The sequence below is a fragment of the Papio anubis genome, chromosome 5 (genome assembly GCF_008728515.1).
Source record: "Papio anubis isolate 15944 chromosome 5, Panubis1.0, whole genome shotgun sequence".
NCBI lineage: Eukaryota > Metazoa > Chordata > Mammalia > Primates > Cercopithecidae > Papio > Papio anubis.
In genome coordinates this window covers 95,327,255-95,346,694 of record NC_044980.1, presented here as the reverse complement: position 1 = coordinate 95,346,694, position 19,440 = coordinate 95,327,255, and the positions used below count along the sequence as shown (strand labels likewise).

The following is a 19,440-nucleotide window of genomic DNA, read 5'->3' as shown; positions in this document are numbered from 1 at the left end:
GGCCTATAGATTTCTAGCTGATCCTAGTTATGACCATTATCATCATTATTTATGAGTCTTTTGCACTATAGTAGATGTTTCATACACTTAATTTTAATTCATACCCAGTACAAAGTCATAGTAAGGCATTATTGTTCATATGGTAGAGATAAAAAACACAGGTTGTGATATGTTAAAAATTAATAGCAGCAGAACAGGAATTTCAACTGACAGTATTAATGCTCTGACATTGTAGGAAAAATTACAAACATAAATAGACAAAAAATAGAAATTTAAATAGCAATACATATCTCAATGTTGTTTATAGGTAAAAAGATTTATTACCCTGTTGGACACACAAGTAAACAATAGCATCCCAAATCTGAAAGTAATGGAATAATGAGCCTGATTCTCACTACATGCAATGTACCAACCTTTTAAACTCACTGTCCCCTCACTTTAGGCCCAAAATGTCCTGGTCTCTTTCTTACTCTCCTTCTCTTTCTCTTTCTTCATTGACAAGCATGGGTGTGGGCAGAAATCGTGGTGACAAAATCAGGCACAGTATATAAGCAATACTTACCATGCTGTGGCTCATACCATCATTGACCAATTAGTGAGACTTTATCTGAGCTCTCAGTGAGAGCTGCTTTGCAACAAAAAATTGCAATAGTCTGTTGAATAGATATTGAGATGCACTAGATTGTGGCTAAATCTACTGTCTTTGAGACTGTGGATAATGGAGTTTCCCTATGCTCGTAAGGTTAATATTATTTACAGGAAGATGGTTTCCCTAGAGATTCTATTTTACTGTGGAATACCCTAGATTCATAGCACAGTTTCAGCTAAGGTTCTGGATTTGTTATACCAATGCCATCTAATACATTCATGAATCAAAACACAGATTCAAACATTAATGAAAGCATGAACCTGAAGATTCCCTTTTTCAAAACCAAATTATTTTTTACTGTGGTACAGAAAAAATATTACTCCAACTGAGAGTTTAGTTCAATTTACTACTCAAATATTAAATTTTAAAGATTATTGGCACTTTAAAATGAACTATTTTTGAAGTCTTCTTTTAAAAGAAAGAACAGATTGCTAAGAAAAACCAGCAAATTAGGAAAATGTAAGTAAAATTGCCATTTCCTATCTGAGGAAAAAAAATGGCAAGGAGCTAATCCACTTCTTTCCTTGTGAGTAAAGGAAAACATCTTCCATGATTTGCAATTACATTAATTCAGGGTTTTCATCTCCCAAAGGACACTAATTGTACTTTTTCTTTAGTTCTGCTCTTGGGACAATAAGACAGATGAGATCTCAGAGCAACAACAGGGAAAGAAAGATGCTGATTTGTGGCTGTCCCTTCTTTCCTGACAGTTGTAATTTCCTTTATTTTCACTTAACATCCATTATTTTCTTCCTACCTTTTCTTTTATTCTGATATGTAGTTTTGTGAACTGAATGCTTGTGTATCCCCAACCCTCAATTAATATGTTGAAGCCCTAACCCACAGTGTGATGATATTTGGGGACAGAACTTTTAGGAGGTGATTAAGATTAAATAAGGTCATAAGCAGGGGGAAGGGCATGTCCTAATGCAGCAGGACTTTGGGATTTATAAGAGGAAGAGAGAAATATCTCTTTATTCTTCATGTGCATCTACTAATCTCTTTATTCTTCATGTTCACAAAAGGCCATGTGAGGACACAGTGAGAATATGGGCATCTGCAAGCCAGGAAGAGAGGCCTCACCAGAAACAGAGTATGCTGGCACCGGAATCTTGGACTTGCCAGTCTCCAAAACAATGAGAAATAAATTTCTGTTGCTTAAGCCACCCAGTCTGTGGTACTTTGTTATACTGTCCTGAGCAGACTAAGACATGTGGTTTGTATTGTTAGTGTTTTAGGGGCACACTGGATAATGCCGGAGAATGTGGGCTTTAGAAATAACTTGGATGTATATCCTGGCTCTGCCAGTTGGTAAGTTTGTGACCGTGGGCAAGTAATGTAACATTGTCTTTGTCTAAATGTTCTCATCTGTAAAATAAATTAAAAGCAGCTACTTCATGGCATTGTTTTAAGAATAAAATAAGTTAATACAGCAGCCTAAACCTGGGACATGAACATTTTTAAAGTTGTGGACTGTTTGAAGGAAATCCATTTTCTGAACCTGCACTCCGCGTGTACTGTTCCTGAGAACCTGAGGCTGGAGGAGGGGGTCATGCCAGAGTGTCATACCTGTTTTCCTCTCTCTTTGCACAGCCTTTCTTTTCCACACTCCAATGTAAGGCACACTTCTTACTCATCCGGGATCTTACTGTGCTGTTTTCACTAAATGCATAAATGTTCCTATGCCAAACAAAGGAACTACATGAAATGGTGTTGTTAGTGTTGAAATAATGAATGATGGTAATAATTAAAAATATTTTTGCAAGTTTGGCAATTTCCAATATTTTGCTTTCAACAAAATTGAAGGAGAACCTAATTGAATTTTCAGGTGAAAGTATTAAGAATAATTAGGGATGGTTAGAGCCAAGAAATATTTTATTCATATTTACTTCTGTATGTGAACACAATTCTTAGCTTGTCATGTCTGTGTCACAATTTTTAAAAATTATTTTTGAATTTATGTGTATATATTTTTAATTGAGGATGGTGGGTCTCAAATCCCTTTATGACCTAGCATCAGAAGGCAGAGTGCATCACACTGGCTGTAGTCACAAGGCAGCCCAGATTCAAGGGGAAGACACACAGATGCCACCTTTTGATGGGGAGCTATCAATGTCACATCATGAGAGAACATGACGGGCAGGTTATATTATTACGGCCATCTTTGAAAAATACAAATTACCACATATTAAGTGGGGGAAAATTCTGCAACTTCAAAACTGCAAGGAATTTTTTGTCTCTATAAGTGGAGAAACTTGAATTTACCTTTGAGATCAGTTATATTCTTTGTTTTAGGGGAGAAATACAAATATTTTAATAGGGCTTTTCCTAAGGTAAGCTAATATCCCATTCTGGAATAGAAATATACCATAATAAAAAGTGGAATTATTCCACATTATAAATAAACTTTTTTCTTTCTTAGCAATGAAGCCAGTTCTCTGAAATTTGTTTTCTTTCAGAATAATAATAATAATAATAATAATAATAACTCCCCCATTGTATCTCCTTCTAGAGTCCTTGGGAGTCCTGGTTCTGAATCTTAGTCCAGACAATTATGCTGAAGGATACTCCTGTATGTGGAGAAGTTAAATCTAATGTGGCAAAAGTTTGGAGACCAGGGGCAGAGATATCCTCAAGGAGTTCCATTGGAATGCTTTGACCCAGAGGGTGCTGGGAGTATGTAATGTCTGGTTTTGAGTTTTCCTCTTCTTCTTGGTATGGTAACTCTATATTGTAATATCCCAAAGGTTTAAGTAAAATTTAGCTTTATGTTACATTACATTTTGGGGTTCCTTGTTCTTTGTGGAATTAAGGAAGAGGCTTGTATTAGGATGACCAACTTGTCCTGGTTTGCCTGAGATTTCCCACTTTTGTATTGAAAAATCTCGTATTTCAGGAAATCGCTCAGACCTGGACAAATCAAAATGGTAGACTACTTTGGTTGGACTCTACACTTAGGATTAACTTGTTGGGAGAGACGGGTAACAACCTGGTCATGGCTAGTTTCAGGTCAGTTAGTGGCAACCTTCAGAAGATGTGTGCTGTGTCTTTCTTACTGGAATCAGCAGCTCTGATGTTAAGCAAATGTTAAGAAAAAGTATCAAAATCTTGGAAACAGGCAAATAAGATTATCGGGTATTCTTTCAGGTTCATGCTGGGTACTGTCCAGCAGAGGCTACATGGTATTATCTGATTCTCTAGGGGTTAGTACTTTTCTTTGACTTTCTATTTAGAAATGAACAGAATTTTTTTGCCTCTGTGAAGGTAACATAACTTATAACACTAACTTATGAAAACTGATACAAATGGTTCTTTTTTGATAGTAATAGAAATGAATTTTATTCAAGAGATGCAAGTGATTTCCTATAAAAAAAGATGACTCCTGAAAGTTACAGTTTTATTGCCTGATAAGATATTAACCAATTAATATTAGCATTAGCCAATTTAAATTAGAATTCTTATTCGACTCTTTTGTCTTTAAGTCACTATAAATACTTTGCTTTCCCGAATTACTTTTGAATCTGTCTCATGATCTTGCTGATACCCTAATTAATGTAATAAATAAATATTTGACCCTACTGATTTTTTTGTATGGGTGGTGATTGTATCATTTAAAAAAAATCATAGATTCACATTAGGGATTTATAAAATGCATTAATATCCTTCAGAAACATCCAAGAAATTCATGGAGAAAGTGCAACTGGCAAAGCTGTGGGTTTCCTACATCCAAGCAGGATGGAGACTTGGATTACTTATATTGAAGACTAGTGATGTACATAGCCTTTATATAATGGACCACTACATGGTAGTGAGGGGGGAGGGCATATTAGATTTAAACTTTGTAGTAAAAGAAGCATCTAAATCAATGATTTCTGCACAGTGGAGGATGTTTTTGAGATCATATCCAATAAAAAGTTGTAGTCCTAAGAAACATGGCTAGAAAACTCTTCCACTGCAATGAGAGAACACTTTATAGAATATACCTAGAAGAAGATGACTTTCATAATATCTAGTTTTTTAAAGGTTTGAGACAGGTATGTTTATAGGGCTAGAGGTATTGAAATGCACTTGATAATGCCTTGGTTCTTAAAATGTGAGTTTATAAAAAATTATAGGTAAAGAACATGGAAATTCTAAACTCTGGGTCAAACTGTATACAAATGACTCTTTTTTAGATGACAAAAAATGTATAGCAGCAATTTTATACCATTCAGTTGTGTACGTTTGTCTTAAGACTTCTCTTATTTAAATAAGAATTGGAATTCATTATCAGAACCATACTATTTATGTTTGAAGTTTGTTGAATATATAGAATTATCTATACTTGGATGACACTTTTGTAATAGCCAATAAATATTGGTATATTTTCCTCCCTTTCTTATTCCCATAAAAGGAAAAATCTTGCTCTTTACTCATTACCGCAGAGGAAAGTTATGAGAAGGTTAACATGCTGACAGAATAAATTGAGTTTTCCTGGCTTTAGTTTTAAAAGGCCTGAAAGCCTCACAGTTATGCAAGGTGACTGCATAAACATTAAGAGTTTCTCTGAGGAGAACATTTAGAGAACAATATGTGTTCTCTCCCTCCTAGGGTTAGAGAAAGGGAAAATAAATGTGATGAAGAGATTTAGATATTCCTAGAGGGAGGCTTGACTATACAATATAGTTATCTTCATAGAGTATGTATGAAATCTTAGTAAGATAACTATATCACCCTGTATGTTTTCTTGATCCATGTCAGTCCTCTTACTGGTTGCTCACTACAGCTAGAATAATGCAAGAGAATACATATGTTGTGTGATTGTGTCATCAGTGACTGATGAATTTCCATTGCTCTGCCTCTAATGTTTACATGACCAATGGTCATGCACATTTGACTCTAACGACATTGGTCTTTTCTCAATTCCTTGAAGGTGCAATGTTCTTTTCTGCCACATAAGCTGTTCCCTCTGTTCTTCTTATACCTAGTCCTTGGCTTAGAAAATTCTTAATCATTCGATGGCTCTTAGCTTAAATGATTACTGAGGGAATCTTTTTTAATCCTCTGGCTTAGGGCAGATCTTCTTGTATATTCTCATTGTATTCTGTATTTCTCTTTATTTAGCAAATTTGTAGTTGCAATTAAATAATCTTTGGATTTTTTAAATGTTATTTTTGAAATATATATATATATATATATATATATATATATATATATTTCTACTCCGTTCCTGCATTTGTGTCAATACTTTTTCAGTATTTCTCTCTTCCTTGACCTTCCAAAGATCTTTCTCTATTCATGACTCATCCCTAAATTCTGCAAAAAGGAGACCTTTTCCCATGAACCCCATTTCATTTTGCTTTTGAAATCATTTTACAAATATACTGTGCACAGTTAAAAAGTTACCACAGGCTGGGCACGGTGGCTCACGCCTGTAATCCTAGCACTTTGGGAGGCCGAGGTGGGCGGATCATGAGCTCAGGAGTTCGAGACCAGCCTGATCATCATGGTGAAACCCCATCTCTACTAAAAATACGAAAATTAGCTGGACGTGGTAGTGTGTGCCTGTAATCCCAGCTACTCAGGGGCTGAGGCAGGAGAATCGCTTGAACCCGGGAGGCAGAGGTTGCAATGAGCTGAGATCCGGCCACTACACTCCAGCCTGGGCTACAGAGTGAGACTCTGTTTCAAAAAAAAAAAATGTTACCACAATATAAACAAAGATACATTGTTGTATACTGTTCATAATCAATAACACTAGTTCAACTCTCATAGAGTACTGGAAACAAAATTGGGAATGTTAAATAACTTTATGATTAAAAACAATTGAAAATATTTTCTAGAAAGAAAACATAAGTAACGTAAGTAACAGAAGATGAAATCTACTTTAAATGTGGAAATCCATTTCTTTTAGACTTAGTCTAAAACTAAAAATATATGCCCTCTAGATGGCAGCAAATTAACTTTTATTATTTATTTATTTATTTATTTATTTTGAGAGTGAGTCTCGCTCTGTCACCCAGGCTGGAGTACAGTGGCACGATCTTGGCTCACTGCAAGCTCCGCCTCCGGGGTTCACGCCATTCTCCTGCCTGAGCCTCCCCAGTAGCTGAGACTACAGGCGCCTGCCACCACGCCTGGCTAATTTTTTGTATTTTTAGTAGAGATAGCGTTTCACCTTGTTAGCCAGGATGGTCTCGATTTCCTGACCGCATGATCCGCCTGCCTCAGCCTCCCAGAGTGCTGGGATTACAGGCGTGAGCCACCGTGTCCGGCCGCAATTTAAATCTTTGAAAACATTCGTACCTCTGATAAAGTAGAGGAAATGGGGAATCCCTACTGGCAGCTAATTTGTAAGGGAGGGCTAAGGATATCCACAGAAATCACAACTTGCAAAATGCACTAGCAAATCAGATAAACTTACCCAAACAAACCGTGACTACAGACCACATTGATCTCTTAAAGTCAATCTCTTCTAACATCTATTCTTTAGGACCCATATGTCTGTAGGTCTTGTACCCTGATACATGCAAACTGATCCAACAGTAACTCCCCATACTCTTAACGTGTTTTGAAAATTCAATCACTTAATGTGCCAAAACCTGTATAGTTCACAAGTTCTAACCAATCCCTGATATGACTACCCTGTGACTAACTCTAGCACCCAAAACCCTTTAAGTATACTTCCCTGACTCCCTTTGCTGTACGTTTTCCCTTACTGCTATGAAGGTGTTAGCAGTGGTATTGGCTGATGAGCTTTATTAAATAAATTTATTATTTGGCTGATAAGCTTTTCAAAACATCAATGAGACATGTTATTTTCAAAACTTGTTAAGGTATTATCTTCAAAAGTATCTGTATATTGAAACAGATTTATTTCAGGTACCATAAACCAAATGTTAATAGTGCAAAAAGCTAACCATTAAATATACATACTGACAAAAACTTTTTGATTAAACTTTAAACAGACTCTATTGAGCCCTCTTTTTGTGTAGGCCTCACCCTTGGGCTCTGTCTTCAACCTGTCTAAATCAGACTTAGCAAAGGATCCTGCTAAGTCATCAGATCTTCAGTGTCTGATCAACCTTCATAACTGATCAAGTTCCTCATCCCACACCCTTGATATCTAAGTTCTTGGCCTGCCTTTAGCAAGAATCCTGTTAAGTCAGTTTAGAAAGAATCCCCCTACCTTTGATATCTCCTGTTAATAATTTTCCATCCACTGACACCCTCAATCTGCTGTTTAGCTTATAAATCCTTGCTTGTTTTTGTTGTATTCATGAGAGTTGAGGACAGTTTCTCTCCTATATTATGATAGTCTTCAGTAAAATCTTCCTTACTGCTGTAAGAAGTGTCAGAAGACTCTCTCTTCAAAAATACTTATTTTTTAAAGCTTTACTTGTTTTAAAACTTTAGCATTCCACTTAGCAATCATTGTAAATGGCTTTAAATCACATTTTTTTTTTTAAAAAAAGTAACTCTAAGAGAAATATACCTCTAAAGGTCCTCTTCATCATCAGTCTTCTCATTCACCTGTTTATTACTTCATTTATTGACCTCTTAAATGATCTAATATCTTCAACTTCAATCCGCTCTACCATTTTACACACTGAATTTCTAGACTTCACTACCTAATGAGTAAAAATAGTTTTGTGTTTTGAATTAGTCCATTTTCATGCTTCTGATAAAGATGTACCCGAGACTGGGAAGGAAAATAGGTTTAATGGACTTACAGTTCCACATGGCTGGAGAGGCCTCACAATCACGGTGGAAGGCAAAACGCACTTTTTACATAGCAGCAGCAAGAGAGAATGAGAGAGAAGTGAAGGTGGAAACCCCTTATAAAACCATCAGATCTCATGAGACTTATTCACTACCACAAGAACAGTATAAGGAAAACTGCCCCCATGATTCAATTATCTCCCACCTGGTCCCTTACACAACACATGGGAATTCAAGAAGAAATCTGTGTGGGGACAGAACAAAACCATGTCTTTCCACCCCGGCCCCTCCCAAATCTCATGTCCTTACATTTCAAAACCAATCATGCCTTCCCAACAGTACCTCAAAGTCTTAACTCACTTCAGCATTAACTCAAAAGGCCACAGTCCAAAGTCTCATCTGAGAGAAGGGAAGTCCCTTCCACCTATAAGTCTGCAAAATCAAAAGCAAGTTAGTTTCTTTCCAGATACAATGGGGGTACAGGTATTAGGTAAATAAAGTCATTCCAAATGGAAGAAATTGGCCAGAACAAAGGGGCCACAGGCCCCACAAAAATCTGAAATCCAGTGGGGCAGTCAAATCTTTAAGCTCCAAAATGATCTTCTTTGACTCCATGTCTCACATCCAGGTCATGCAGATGCAAGAGGTGGGCTCCCACGGCTTTGGACAACTTTCTTCCCAGTCTCGGGTATGTCTCTATCAGCAGCATGAAAATGGACTAATTCAAAACATGAAACTATTTTTACTCATTAGGTAGTGATGCCTAGAAATTCAGTGTGTAAAATGGTAGAGTGGATTGAAGTTGAAGATATTAGATCATTTAAGAGGTCAATAAATGAAGTAATAAACAGGTGAATGAGAAGACAGATAATGAAGAGGACCTTTAGAAGTATACTTCTGTTAGAGTTACCTTTTTTAAAAATGTGATTTAAAGCCATTTAAATGCTTTTTTTTTAATGCATTGCAGGGTATAGCCCCCCTCTCGGCTACTTCCATGGGCTGGCATTGAGTATCTGTGGCTTTTCCAGGCACACGGTGCATGTTCTTAATAGATCTACTATTCTGGAGGCTGGAGGACTGTGGCCCTCTTCTTACATGTCCACTAGGCAGTATCCCAGTAGGGATTCTGTGTGGGAGCTCCAACTCCACATTTTCCTTCTGTACCTAGCAGAGGTTCTCCATGAGGCACCCCTCACTGCAGCAAGCTTTACCTGGGCATCCAGGTGTTTCCATACATCCTCTGAAATCTAGGCAGAGGTTCCCAAACCTCAATTCTTGACTTCGGTGTATCTGTAGGCTTAACACTACATGGACATCTCCAAGGCTTAGAGCTCCCACCCTCTGAAGCAACAGCTTGAGCTGTATGTTGGCCACTTTTAGTCATGGCTGGAGCAGCTGGGGCACAGAGCACCAAGTCTCTAGACTGCACACAGCATGGAGACCCTGGGCCTGGTCCACAAAGCCATTTCTTCCTCCTAAACCTCTGGGCCTGTGATGGGAGGGGCTTTCACAAAGGTCTCTGACTTTCCCTAGAGATATTTTCCCCATTGTCTTGGTGATTGATATTTGGCTCCTCGTTACTTTTGCAAATTTCTGCAGCTGGCTTGAATTTCTCCTCAGAAAATGGGATTTTCTTTTCTATCACATTGTCGGGCTGCAAATTTTCCAAACTTTTATGCTCTGTTTCCCTTTTGAAACTGAATGCCTTTAACACACCCAAGTCATCTCTTGAATACTTTGCTGCTTAGAAATTTCTTCTGCCAGATACTCTAAATCATCTCTCTTAAGTTCAAAGTTCCACAAACCTCTAGGGCAGGGGCAAAATGTCACTACTTTCTTTGCTAAAACATAACAAGAGTCACCTTTGCTCCAGTCCCCAACAAGTTCCTCATCTCCAACTGACAGCACCTCAGTCTGGATTTTATTGTCCATATCACTATCAGCAATTTTGTCAAAGCTATTCGACAAGTCTCTAGGGAGTTCCAAACTTTCCCACTTCTTTTTGTCTTCTTCTGAGCCCTCCAAACTGTTCCAACCTCTGCCTGTTACCCAGTTCCAAAGTTGCTTCCACATTTTCGGGTATCTTTTCACCAGTGCCCCACTCTACTGGTATCAATATACTGTATTAGTTTGTTTTCACACTGGTGATAAAGACATACTGAGACTGGGTAAATTACAAAAGAAAGAGGTTTAATGGACTTACAGTTCCACGTGGCTGGGGAGGCCTCACAATCATGGCAGAACGTGAAAGGCACTTCTTACATGGTGGTGGCAAGAGAGAATGAGGGAGAAGTGAAAGCAGAAACCCCTTATAAAACCATTAGATCTTGTGAAACTTATTCACTGCCATGGAACAGTAAGGGGGAAACTGCCCCACCAGGTCCCTCCCATGACACATGGGAAATCAAGATGAGATTTGGATGGGGACACAGCCAAACCATATAATGTTTATTTCAATGTTTACACATTTCTTAATTGTAAGACCCCAGATCTCCCAGTTTCTTCTGAGTGCCCTCTGCTTCCATAAAGGTCTCAGGTAGGAAACCATTTATTGGCATCTAAATATTATTCCACTTTTGATTCTAGCTCTCTCCTCATCAGGGTAATTTGTTGTCCCTGAAGCTACTCCATGAAGCTTTACAACTTATTGTCATAGCACTTGATTTGCTTTCTAAGTGTCTTAAACATCACCTCTAATGGGCCAGGTGTGGTGGCTCACACCTCTAATCTCAGCACTTTGGGAGGCCAAGGCAGGTGGATCATAAGGTCAGGAGATTGAGACCATCCTGGCTAACATTGTGAAATCCCATCTCTACAAAAATACAAAAAAAAAAAGTCAGGTGTGGTGGCACGCACCTATAGTCCCAGCTACTCAGGAGGCTGAGGCAGGAGAATCACTTGAACCCAGGAGGCAGAGGTTGCAATGAGCTGAGATTGGGTCACTGCACTCCAGCCTGGGTGACAGAGTGAGACTCCATGTCAAAATAAATAAATAAATAAATAAATAAATAAACAAACAAACAAACCTCTAATGTACCTCACAAGAAACATCAACTTACGCTGTTATGCCTCTTGCAAATATTGTTACTTATGTGACTTCTACCAGTTCATTACAGATAATCTGAAGTGTTGCCCTCTCTCTACAGCCTTTTGTGAGAACATTTGCTGATAGGTTTTCCCCCTCAGTTGGTAAATCTGTACCCACCAATGAAGGTCTGACTTGTAGGGAGGTATATATAACCGTAGTTACTTTTTAATATAGTGGCTCATTATTCTAATAAGTTGAAACATAACAATCTTTGTTTAAGCATATGTCAAAAATGAGTTAGATACTTTTAATACATTGCTTCTAATCTTCACAGTAATTTTTCAAATGGGATAATTATTATTCTAATTTTACAAATGAAGAATTAAGGATCAGAATGTTTAAAAGACTTACCCCAAATCACATATCAACTAAGCAAAGTCTGTACTTTATTCGTTACATGTAATACTTCCTTCTTTCATGTCCCCCCCCCTTTCCTCCAGCTGCCTTTGTTTTCTTCTGGACTTAAAAAATTATGCAGCATTTTACTTATCTAGCAATTAAACTTCTAATCTCAATAAACTAAAAAGATTCACAGAAAGCAAAACATAAAATAAAGTAAAATTAAAAGCCTGTAGTCATCAAGAAAAATAGTAATTATAGCAACCAGATATCTAACATTAGTTTCAACACAGAACCTGTACATCTTATATTGTATAGGAAAGATGTAATAAGCGTCACTACGTAATTATAGGTGGTAGCATATTAGAAGTTGTAGAAAAATGTCACTATTGTCTATCAGGGAGGAAGTAAAAATCATTTACCAGGAAAGCAAAGCAAATGAGGACCATTCACTAAAAGAGAAAACAGTTCTATATTTCTTAATAGTTGAGGTCATCTTATATAAAGCCACATTATAATAATTTGCACCATCATGTTGTTTATCTACTTTATAGGCTCATTTGCTAAAAGGATTATATGAATTATCATCAATATGTTACTTTAGTGAGTAGTTCTTCCTACATGTTTAGAGCTTTTAGCTGAAATAGATATTACATAGAGAATATAAAACAGCACCTCATAAACATTCATTGTTTAGTTTAAGCTGGTTTCTTGAATATCTTAAGCACTTGGATTGCTGAACTCATCAGGGAATGCTTTAGTTGGTAGCTATATTTCATTGCCTGTATTGAAATGTTATACGATAATTACTCGCTAACTTTTAGGAAACATGTAATTAATATGCATATATTTTAAGATTCAAAGATAATTTTTTTCACATTTAATATTTCTGTAATTGGGATAGTTTTATAACTCTGATCGACATCTTCTATAAAAAGTTTTTTTTTAAAATCAGTGATCTGTCTTTCAGGAAAATACATACAACCATGTTAATTTCAGTCTGGTCAGAGCAAAAATTGAAAAACAACCCAAGAGCCATCAATATAAAAGAAAGTGGTTAAATTATAGTAAACTCATACCATGAAATTCTATCATGCATGGTACTATCATAAAGGTAGCCAACATGAATTAAGTGTGATGTTTATTAAATTTAAATGAGCAAGGTAAACAAATATCCACAATTTCTACTTAAATACTTAGACTACAATTTTTGTAGCTGGATGTTAGTGTCCTATATTATGTAATAAAAATATGCTGATCAAAGAATGTGGAAGGTATGTTTGTCAGTGTTTCCACTCCACCCTTAGCTTTCAGCAGGTCCTCTATGCTTGCACCACAGGTAGGGTTTCCCTCTGCTCTCTTGACTCAACTATATTGGTGGAGTGCTGTTGTTTTTTCACTCATGCAAAACTCCTCATCGAGGCAGAGGCCAGGTTGCCCCTGGTCCAGCCTAAATTTTTCACAGGCCCGGAATGCCTGAACCTCAAGGTTTGGGCTTTGCCTTGTTTCAGTGGGGTTGTTGGGAAGAAATGAAGTTCCTGTTCCTCTCTTTTTGGAAGACTGTTTTTATTTCTATCCCTCTCTCTGGTGGCAGTCAATCTTAAGGTAGGCCATTAGGATGGGATGGTTTGCTGCTCCTCCTTCAGTGGGTTTTTTCTTCTGTAACAGATAAACTTTGTCACAGACTGGAGGGCATGAGAGTTTCCTGCCTCAATCCCAGAGGCAAAACTGCTTTTGCTTTGGATAGCAGAAGGGTCAGTGGAGGTGGGAGAGTAAGTATTCCTTCTTTCTCAGTGACAGTCTACCACCACCAAAGGCTTTCTTCTCTTAAGCAAAGATCTGGTAAATGGGTGTAGACTCCCTTTGTTTCTTAGGCTTCTAGGGTTTCTAAACTGTTAAACTTCCCCTGGTCTTTAAGAATTCATTAAAATTTTAAGTGTTTCTATCTTCCTTTACTACTGCTCTTTTTTCCTTCTGTGCTCTTTGAAAAGCAAAATGGTTTGTGTGTCCCATCCCTTTTCTGAGGGGCTTGTTGTCCTTTAGAATCAATTTGCCTAGTTGCTTTACAGCAACCATAGCTATAGAAATGTAGCTCTCTGATGAAAAAGAAATATTTTTTCATATTATCCAGCTTTGTTGTTGTTGTTATTATTGGGGTGGGGGTTACATTTTATTTGGCTTTCTATATTCTGGGTAGGAGCAAAATTCCCAGTACCACTCATTTTTAATGGAGTTGTCTTTTCCTCTCTCCACCCAAGCAGTACCCATTCTGGTTTTGAAGCACAAGAGTAAGAGTCCACCACTCCCCACTGTCTTTCCTACCTCCTAGGAATCCTATGGTTTTTGTTTGTTTGTTTGTTTGTTTGTTTATATTTATTGTCATGAAGCAATGTAGAGTCAAGCTCAGGCTTCAGGTCCGTGGTTCTTAATTCTTCGTTCCCCGGTCTACCAGGCCAGCACTATTGGAGCAGCACAGAATCTTGTTGAAGAGCTGAATTGGTTTTGGCAACACAATGTCCAATCCATAGGAGAGAAGATAATGCCACCTCTCCTGGAAAGTCACCCTCCACATATACATGGCCTAAAGAGCTTATATATCAGCCTAAGAAAAGAAAACCAATAAGAAGTTGCATTTTCCTTAAAAAAAAAAAAAAAAAAAAAAAAAAGCCACGTTTCATATCCTACTACTCTTCTACTCTTCACTTACATTCTTTCTCTTCTATAAACTTTTTACCTGAAAAAATAATCCTCTGGTTCTCATGCCCTCATTTAAGGTGGAAAATAATAATCTTTTGTGTTCTTGAGTTGGGATAGAGTTTCTAGGACAATCATTTCTATGTGTAAAACACTTCACTTAAGGACATTCATTTGGACATTGATTTCTGATATTTGTGCCTCCAAATCTTTTACTGTGGTGAAATTTTTTGTTTGTTTGTTTGTTTGTTTTTCCAATGTCTTCTGCTCTCTCCTGGTCCTTCAACGATTTTCAGGTTGTTTCTAGTGAGATATTTCCGTTGGAAAGCCACCACAATAAAGTAAGTCTGGGGAAACCGGGGACAGACAGTTCCACTTTTTTTTCCCATGCTTCCTAATGAGTATTATTTAGTAAATAAGTACTGGCAATCTTTGACTGCCATTAAAATTACTCTGGTGCTCCTTGTCTGTGTTAGCAGTTATCAAAACCTACTTGTAGCATTTTTTTTTCCCCTTTCGCACGTGGAAGAAAAGAAGGAAAAAAGCCTTGGAAGTTCTCAACTGTCAACCCCCTGCGAGGACGTTTGCCTCCTGCCCTAGGAGAAACGTTCGCTCCGGAGGCTTGGGCTGCCGGAGCCCGTTGTGGCCACTGAGTCCTTCCACGCCCTCGCCAGGCTGGCCTTTGGGTTGGCCCAGACAGGACGGGCTGCAGAGAGCACTTGGGCCGCGTCGCCAGGAGGCGCCCAAAGTGAGCCATGCCCGAAGACGTCGCCCGGCGCTCTGAGGACCAGTATGAAGTCCCAGGAAGAGTAGAGCCGCGGGAGGCCGCACGGGCCCGGCCTGCTAAGCACTCGAGGGCCAGGGAATCCCCGAAGTCCTCGAAGTCCTCAAAGTCCTCGAAGTCCTCTAAGTCCTCGAAGTACAGGAAAAAATACCGGTATCTGAGACTACTTCCAGAGGCCTTGATAAGGTTCGGCGGTTTCCGAAAAAGGAAAAAAGACAAGTCCTCAGTTTCCAGGAAGCCGGGAGAACTGGATGACAGTTCGGAGCAGCTCTGTGGTTTGGGCTGTCTAGTCAGCCCCTGCTGTGAGTGTTGCAATAACATTCGCTGCTTCATGGTTTTCTACTGCATCCTGGTCTTATGTCAAGGTGAGCCTGAAGGACGCGGGGTGTTGTGGCGAGGGCAGCAGGGGGCCGCACCGGAGGAGGTGGGAGAGGGAGGATGGCAGAGGACGCCCTGGGGTGGCCCAGCCTGAGGCTGCTGTCTGACTTCTCAAGGCGTTGTCGGATCAAAGTTTAGCCACCAATGGGTTTACCTTGCCCGCTGCCTAGACACAGCAGATTTATCAAGAAAGGGAAATTGCCATGGAGAAAGAGTAAGACACGCAGAACCGGCTGTGCGGGAAACCAGAGTTTTATTATTGCTCACATTAGTCTCTCCAGCATTCTGGGATGGGATCAGAGTTTTTAAAGATAATTTGTCAGGCAGCTGCTCGGAAACTGGGGAGTGCTGATTGGTCAGGTTGGTCAGGAACCTGTCCAAGGTTCCTGGGGATGTCCTAGTGGGGCCGAAGTCAGGTTTTCTTGCCATCTTCTGTTCCTGGGTGGAATGGCAGAAGTAGCTGACCCAGATTGCCAGTCTGGGTGGTGTGAGTTCATCCATCCAGTGCAGGGTCTGCAAAATATCTCAAGCACCAATCTCGGGTCTTACAATAGTGATGTTTTCCCTGGGAGCAATTTGGGGAGGTTCCGACTCTTGGCGCCAGAGGCTGCATGACCCCTAACCTTAATTTCTAATCTTATAGCTGATTTGTTAGTCCTGCAAAAGCAGATTAGTCCCCAGGCAAGAGGGAGATCTTTTCAGAAAAGGGTTATTATCAATTTTGTTTCAGAGTCAAACCATGAAATGAATTCCTTCCCAAAGTTAGTTCGACCTAAGCTCAGGAATGAACAAGGAGTTTAAATCCCAGGAATGAACAAGGAGTTTAAAGGTTAGAAGCAAGGAGTGGATTAGGTCTGATCTCTTTCACTGTCATAATTTCTTCAGTTACAATTTTTGCAAAGGTGGTTTCAAAAACAGGTTAACCGGCTGGGAGGAGCTTCGGTGCCTCACCTCCTCCAGTACCTGATTTGGCACAGTCCATCCTACACATTGTGGGTGATGAGGGCCAGGCTTCCAGATAGCCGGCTGCAGAGAGGTGTTGTTGAGTCATTTATCGTTGTTTGTCACCAACTCTGAGAAGTTCTGGGCTGAATCACCTGGAGTTTAAAATAAAGTTGAAAACGGTGTCTATGATCATTGAATGGTTTCTGCTCCTGCTCATACATTTGAGACATTCTGACTCAGCCACTGTCTATTGGATCTTGTTTCCTCATCTACGAATTTATACCAGAGAAGCTAAACTTGAGGGTGTTATTTTTGCTCATATATTTTGAAGAAGGTGAATTTGAACACCTTTAGACCTGGCATGCTTCTCTACTTGGCCATAGCTCTCACCTCCCCTATTACGTCAAGATTCTTTACTAGCCTCTTTTCAATGATGGCATTGGAATTTGACAAACTTGTTCCCTTTTTTGCTCTAAGATGCTAGGTCTAAGTAAGTGCAATCAGAAGGCTGTACGTGGTAAGAACCATATTAGAAAAACAAACACATAGTCATCGAGTTTGTCTTGAGATTATCAAAGAAGTTTCTTAGAAGAACAAGCATTTGAACTATGCCTTTATAGTTAGGTACAGTTTTGAAAGCCAGAATGAAGTTAAAGAGTATTTGTTGAATAGGGAAGCGAGTTAATGAATCAGTGTTTTGTTTTAGAAAGGCTTGTTTCACAACGGTGAATGACAAGTTTGGCCAGATAATGGTTTCATCTAGGCACCATAAGGGGGTAATTATATTTATATTATCCATCATGTCTCCTTAGTGACTGAGGTATAGAAGACACTCAATAAATACGTATTCAGTGCATAAATGAATTTTAAAAGGAAGGAAAAGACAGATTATGCCTAGATTATGAAGGCCTTTAAATACCAGACAGAATTCTGAAAGGATATAAAAGGTATTTACTTCCCACTCTGTTGGATCATGAGTAAGGTGCTTTGCAAGTATTATCTAATTTAGTGTAATCCCCTTATTAGATGGGTAATGAGGAGCCATTGAAGGTTTCTGAACAAGTGATTGATAGTATATGGTTTTAGCTCTGTAACTTAACTGACTTCATATAGGTAGTTAGCTCAGTTTGGTATAATATTGAGTCTTCCATTCATAAAAATGGTATATTTCTTCATTTTTCTATTTGTCAATTGATCTATTTTTAGTTACATTGTAAACAATTTTAAAATCATTTCAAACACGCAAAAGGAATGCAAAGGCAGTACAAACAATACCTGTTTCCCTGCGAGTGAACTAGATTCTTCATCTGTTAACATTTTACCACATTTTTTCCTTTACCTTCTCTTTCCCTATACATGCCCACTTTTTCAGACATGGTGCACCATTACTGCTAACTACTCCAGTGTGCAACTTCCCAAAGTGAGACACTCTCTTACATAACCATCATACACTCCTCACAGACAGGAATATCAGTACAATACTACCATCCAATTATGAACTGGTGGTCCCATCCAGATATTGCCAGCTGTCTCAATATTGTCTTCTTTTCATTTTGGGGCCAAAATTCTATACAGGGACATATGTTGCATTAAGTTGTCATATTTTAGAAGTCGTCTTTAATCTGTAACACTTCCTCATATTTTCTTCTTGTGTCTTATGTCCTTGGAAGTCTTACAGAGTATGGCTTTTTTTGTAGTGCAGGATGAACTTCAATCTGGGTCTATTTGATGTTTCCTTATGACCAGACTCAGACCTTTCTTCCCTCCCTTCCTCTCTTCTTCTCCCTCTCCCTCCATCCTTCCTTCTCCTTTATTTAGATATACTTTACATATAATAAAATTCACACTTTTCGAAGTATGTCATTCAATGAGTTTTAGTAAATATGTACAGACATGCAACCACCAATGCAATTAATTTTATTATTTATTTATTTAATTAATTTTGAGACTGAGTCTACTGAGTCTTGCTCTTGTTGCCAGGCTGTAGTGCAATGATGTGATCTTGGCTCACTGCAACCTCTGCCTCCCTGTAGTTGGGATTACAGGTGCCTGCCACAATGCCCGGCTAATTTTTTTGTATTTTTAGTAGGGATGGGATTTCACCATGTTGGCCACGCTGTTCTCAAACTCCTGACTTCAGATGATCCACCCACCTTTGCCTCCCAAAGTGCTGGGATAACAGGCATAAGCCACCGTGCCTGGCCAATGCAATCAATTTTAGAACTTTTCCATCACACTAAAAGTTTTTTCATACTCCTTTGCAGTCACTTGCTGCTCCTACTTCCTGCCTTAGGTGACCTTAACCTGCTTTCTGTCATTAAAGTTTTGCATTTCCTAAAATTTAATATACATGGAATCATACAGTTTCTAGTTTGGTTTTTTTTTTTTTTTTTTTATTTCTGGCTTCTTTTAATAGCTTGATGGTTTTGAGATTCATTCATGTTGTTGTGTGTATTAACAGTTTGTTCTTTTTTATTGTGAATAGTATCATCGAATGGAATTTTATCCACTATATCCACTCAGTAGTTGATGGACAGTTGGGTTGTTTCTATATTTTTTTGACTACTATAAATAATGCTGTTAAGAGGAATTGCATATGCATATTTGTGTGGACATATGTTTTTGTTTCTGTTGGATAGATAACTAGGAATAGAGTTGCTGGGCTATATAAGTATTTAAGTGTACCTGCTAGAAACTGCCAAATGACAAAGTGGCTGTACCATTTGCAATCCTACCAGTCAGCAATATATGAGTTCCAGTTCCACATTCTTATTAATAGTTAGTATTGTCAGTTCTTAACATTTTAGCTATTCCAGTGATTGTCTAATGGGATCTCACTGTGATTTTTGTTTGTTTGTTTGT

At 38.5% G+C, this 19,440-nt stretch overlaps 1 protein-coding gene across 5 annotated transcripts in view; it reads left to right on the top strand.

Moving 5' to 3' along the window:
• Positions 1 to 2,725: 2,725 nt before the first annotated feature.
• The window catches only part of SLCO6A1 (solute carrier organic anion transporter family member 6A1), a 149,593-nt gene continuing 132,878 nt past the window's right edge, over positions 2,726 to 19,440 (top strand). For 2 of the 5 annotated variants that reach the window (XR_648301.4, XR_648302.4), the window contains exon 1: positions 15,059 to 15,620. Coding sequence is in view for 3 of the 5 variants with exons in the window: in XM_009208840.4 (XP_009207104.3) it covers positions 15,227 to 15,620 (394 nt within the window). In the remaining 2 variants the exon portion in view is untranslated. Of the gene's footprint in view, positions 2,983 to 3,161; positions 3,326 to 15,058; positions 15,621 to 19,440 lie in introns of those variants that run through there. The other 3 variants (XM_009208841.4, XM_009208840.4, XM_003899965.5) reach the window with 3 other exon arrangements.